At 45.4% G+C, this 5,294-nt stretch overlaps 1 protein-coding gene across 2 annotated transcripts in view; it reads left to right on the top strand.

Moving 5' to 3' along the window:
- The window catches only part of LOC102374692 (protein NPAT), a 36,581-nt gene that overhangs the window by 13,636 nt on the left and 17,651 nt on the right, over window positions 1-5,294 (top strand). For both annotated transcript variants that reach the window (XM_025193147.1, XM_025193148.1), the window contains one exon: window positions 3,867-3,999. In XM_025193147.1, coding sequence (XP_025048932.1) covers window positions 3,867-3,999 — 133 coding nt within the window. The remainder of the gene's footprint in view (window positions 1-3,866; window positions 4,000-5,294) is intronic.

Raw genomic sequence — 5,294 nt, 5'->3', positions numbered from 1 at the left:
TGCCTGCGCTTCAGCAAGATTTTCTTTACACTGCTGAAGTTCACTTTCCAATCTTTTACATTCACTTTTTAATGCATCTTTCTCTTCTGCTGTTGCCTTCTGTACAACAGCTGCCTGCAAAGCTTCTGCAGTCATTTGACAGTGATGATTTTTCAACTGCTTAACCTATTCTTCCAGATCTCTAACCTGGTCTCTCAATGCCTGTACCTTCTCTTGGGACTGAATAACAATTTCCCGAGCTCCCTCTGCAGCTATCCAGAGAGCTCACCTAACTGCTGCTTTTCTTTTATGTTTTTTTTGGTCAGGGCTTACCATTAGTAACATACAACATGTATGCCTTACATGCATCTTTCAATCCATCCACTCTACGAAAAGCCCCAGGCTTCCATGGACCAAGCCCCTTCCTTTTCACCGACTGGAAAAAAAAGCTCTCCTGCACCTCCTTCTCATCTAGCCACATATTGGGTGTTGTCATTGTACAAAAGGTTAACTGTCCTTTGTAATTTCCCAATGAAGCTTTCTTTTTCAGAAACATGCTTTCTGTGTTTTCACTGTCCACAGGACAAACAGCAACAATAGTTTCTAGTTTCTCAGTGCCTTAATCTGTAAAGGTTGTGACCCTTTCAACAGAAAAGATAAGAAACCTGTCTTGTCATGAGACTGAGTACCATTCATTTTTCCAACAGCGCTACCTTCATGAAAGGGTTAATTCTGGTTTTTGCTGAGTTCTCCACCAACTGCTCACACTACTGATCAGCAGATAGTGCTTAGGGATCATTAAAGCACACTTAACCCTTAAATGAAACATGAAATATGAACACGGACAACTCAGTGTCCTAAAATCAAATATTAGTACAAGTATTATCTTAGCAGTTTCTATATTCAGAGAGGGAAAAACACTTAGTACAATGATCTCACCCAATCCCAGATGTTACTTTGTCTCACAGAAAAGATGGCCACTCAGTTCCTGAAGCAAAGAGTGCGTTGTTGGCTGGGATGATCCAGACAGGTGTTGAAAGCTGGATTCATGATGTAAATGATGATGACGATGATGACATTCTTAACTTTTTGCTTCCCCCTTTTATGCTTTTCTTTAACTTGACTCCTTTGACTCCTTGCTTTTGGATTGGTCTCTCTGCAGTCAGCATATTGTTTATATTTTATCCTGTCAGCATATTCCTTTGTTCAACATCCCCATTAAGAGCACACCTCTTAATTTGGCCTTTTTCCAGTGTCTTACTTTAAGCATTGTCCATTGGTCTTTATCACCTTTCATTAACATATCCCATCATTTTATCCCTCTGATTCAGCTGGTTAGTGCCAAGTTCAGTTAATTTGAGCTAGTAACAAAACTATTACTATGTTGTGTTAGAAAAACTTCTCGCAGTGATAGAAAAAGGAAAGAAACATCATGCGAGCAAACTCAAGGCCATAAACTGTTTGCAAGAAACAAGGCCAGCTGATATTGCAAACACCAGCAAAATGAAAAGTTAAGATAACAATGAGACTATATGGAACTTTAGGCTGAATGTAAAGACAACTTTAAACAACGCTATAATTCACCACTCTATAAACAGGTGCAACTTTAAAGCATAAAATATAACAAGCTACCCTAACAGCTGCTGCGTACTTAGGGCTGGTGCTGGGGTCTTCCTGGCGGGAGGGGCCTGGGCTGGGGCACTGCTTGGGGCTGGTGGTGCTAAAAGTCGGGGATGAGTTATAGCCACCCCAAAATTTGCCATAGATCGCCTCCCACCCTTCCAGTGTTGCCACTGCCTTCCCTGAGCACAGCCCCGGCCCAGGACACCCCCCGCCAGAAAGAACCCACCCCCAAGCATGTGGTGGCAGCCCGCCCATGCCCTGTGCACAGATCCAGGAGGCACGTGCCCCCCAATGCTTCCCTGGGGGGCGTGTGCAGTGGCAGGGGGTACCCCCCCCCCCCCAAAAGGAGCCACAGCAGTTGTGTCCTGCCCCGGCTGTGCAGCGCCTGCCCTAGCCCCACGCCCTCCCTCCCCGCGAAAGCCTCAGTCTGCCCCCTGATACCCCTTCCCTCCCTGTGTGCCAGATTTACTGGCGGGGCACTGCTCTCCAAGCTGCCAGGCTGCATACTGGCAATTGGATTGGGATCAGCCAATATGGCTGGTTAATAATTGGCCATCAGTATCGGCCTAAAAAATCTTTATCAGTGCACCCCTACAATTAATTGTTTTATACACTTTTATCATACTCCCTTTGATGTGTCTCCTTTATAGGGTAAACAGTCTCAGTGTTTTCAATATCTCTGCTTATGAGTTTTTCTGTGCCCTTAAATTATTTTTGCATTCTTTGAATTGCTCTCCAGTGCTTCAGTAGCCTTCTGAAATAAGGTGACCAGTACTACATGCAGTGTTCCCAGATGAGGCTGCACTGTTGATAGACATACAGGCATTATATTATTCAGCATCCAGTTTATTATGCAGTATAGCATCTTGGGGCTTTATTGACCACAGCTGCACATGGTGTTGAGGTCTCCAGCTGTCAGTAATGATACTTTTGTTTCTTGAATTGTATAGTTAAGTTAGAATCCTGGAAGGTACATGAGCATTTTTCCCTTCAGCGTGCAGTATTTTGAATTGATGGACATTGGATTTAATTAGAGGTGCACCGATACATCAATCCAATATTGAATCGACACCGATATAAAGAAAATTGGCTTTGTCAGAAATTGGCTGGATGTGGCCAATTAATGTGGCCAATAAATGGCCTGTGCACGCATGCAGCCGCAGTGCAGCACATAGGCGGTGAGGAGCATGGTGCAGCAGCTTGGTGAACTGCATGCAGCTGGTAAGTCTGGTGTGGTGGAAGGGGAGTGGGGAGGGAATGGAGGTGTGGGGGCAGGGGGGCAAATCAAGGCACCCACAGTGAGGGAGGGAGTGGGGCTGGGGCAGGCGCTGCCCAGCTGGGCCAGGGTGTGGTGTGGGATGGAGCCGTGGCACGTCTGGGCGGGGCGTGGGGAGGGGGGACAGCTCTTACTGCTGTGCACACCCTGGGAGGGCATGTGGGGGGGGAATCTGCATGGGGCGGGCTGGGGTTGTGCTGGGCTTTTCCCAGTGTGGGGGCTTGACCAAGCTGCGCTCGGGATGGGTGGTGGTGGTACTGGGAAGGGGACTGTGCACCACTACCACCTGTCCTGAGCACAGTCCAGCCCAGCCCCCACCAGGAAGTGCCCGGTGCAGCCTCAGCCCACAGCGGTGGCTTGCCCCGTGCAGATCTAGGGGGCACAAGCCCCCCGCTGCCCCATGCCCTCCTGAGGTGAGCACAGCAGTGGGAACTGCCCCCCTTCCCATGCCCCCTAGATAAACCGCAGCTCTGTTCTGCGCCCCACCCCACCCCAGCTGGGCAGCGCCTGCCTCAGCCCTAGCCCTACTCCCTCCCTAACCATGAATGCCTTGATCTGTGCCCCCATTCCTCTTGTCTCCCTGCTCCCCTTACACCACAACAGACTACCAGCTGTATGCAGCTTTCCAAGCTGTATTGGAAATTGAATCAGTATTGGCCGATATGCCTCCTTAAAAATCGGCTGTTGGTATCAGCCCCAAAAATCTGTCAGTGCACCCCTAGATTTAATTGTTATATGTTTCCAATACATTCAGCCTGCATATAATCTTGATAGTTTTTTTGCCATAGTGCAAAACATATTGCCGAGTACACCCATATAACATGATTTAAACCATTTTTTTGTATTGTGAATATGTCAGTTTTATTGCTTAACATTTTCTGATTGTGAGATGCATGTTTAACTTCTTGGAGACAGAATCTTTTCCCTTCCATGTTTGCAGTGAACCCACTGTTACAAAATACAGTATTATATTTCTAAAATGTTTTAGTGACTCTCAGAAAAGAAAAAGTGTTACATCACCTGCACCTCATTCACAAAGTAAAAATTGCCAAGAATCTGTTGAGATGATAGCGGAAGAAGAAAGCGAGCCACTCCAAGAACTCATAGATGGCAACTTCCCAGTAAGTATAAGTGATCACTTATGAGAGGTGTTTTCAAGAAACTGGGTAAAAAAAGGGCTGGGCCTTTTATATGTTGCATGTTATAACTGTCATGGAACTGCTGTAGCAACTTCAGTCAACAAATTAGATGTGTGATTTGATGGTTAAATCAAAGGTTATTACAGTTGTTTGAATTGGTTCTTGCTAAGGGCACAATCATCCAAGTATGACATGTATAGCTAGAGAATCATTAAATGATTGTTGACCCTGCTAAGAATAAATATAGCCTTTAAGCTGTCAGAACCCAATTGATCACTCCTTACCATCTTGTTAATCTATCAATTAAGTTCTTTGTCTTGATATTTTTTTCTTGATGCTATGTTTAGCTTAGGAAGCAAAATGAAACTATTGATTCTGACATCAGATAGCTTTCTTTTCAACTAAGCAGGAGCAGAGCCCACCACTGTGATTAAGATTGTGTTAATAGCTTCTGCTCTACCAGTGCTTTTAGTCTTTCATAATTATCTGGCACTCTGACCTCAAAAACTAACGTTTTCCAGCCTTCGTTTCAGCCCCAACCTTTTCTGTTTTGTTGTTCATGGTTGAACCGTTTTTGTTTAAGCTTTCAGAAAAAGGTGAACATTCTTGGGGTTTTGGGGTTTGTTTTTTTTTTACATATTAGAAGTTTTATGCAGAAGAGGGCTTTTTCCTGCACATTTCTGGAGTTACTAAGTTTCTACAATTTATTTGAACAGAGGCACCTCAAAACTGTGACATTCAGAAGGGCCAAAGTAAAGGGCTTGTATAGAAAACGTGTCACCGTCCCTTATGACTACTGTTACCAGATTTGCCCATTACTTTGGGGTGTGCTCATCCATTAGGGATAGTTTCTCGGGTCTTGGTAATTCTGTCAATGTGCTGGTTGTGTTACTATACGGAGCTGTATCTCTCCCCTCTGCAAGCCCTCACCCCCAATGGAGCTATCTTGCAGGACTCAATTTTAATGGGACTGAGTTCCTCCAGTCACCAAATCAGTCATACACACAAACACACACAAATTAACGTGACACGCCTGACCCAGCCGGGCTGATCAGCATGGACAGGCTGACACCCTCATATGCCAAGAATCAGTTCATAAGAGCAACAATAAAATGCAGTCAGACAAGCACACAGGTAAACAGAATCCCTCTGAATCCGGCTGGGTGTCCAGCTGACACCCTCATGGGCCAGCATTCAGTTCATAAGGGCATGTCTGAGTCAAACTGGGTCAATCAGCCTGTACAAGCTGATCCCCTTATGTGTTTCAAACTCAGCAC

This window comes from Alligator sinensis, unplaced genomic scaffold, assembly GCF_000455745.1.
Source record: "Alligator sinensis unplaced genomic scaffold, ASM45574v1 scaffold802_2, whole genome shotgun sequence".
Lineage (NCBI taxonomy): Eukaryota > Metazoa > Chordata > Crocodylia > Alligatoridae > Alligator > Alligator sinensis.
The sequence above is the reverse complement of the archived record's forward strand: the minus strand, read 5'-3'. Positions and strand labels throughout refer to the sequence as shown.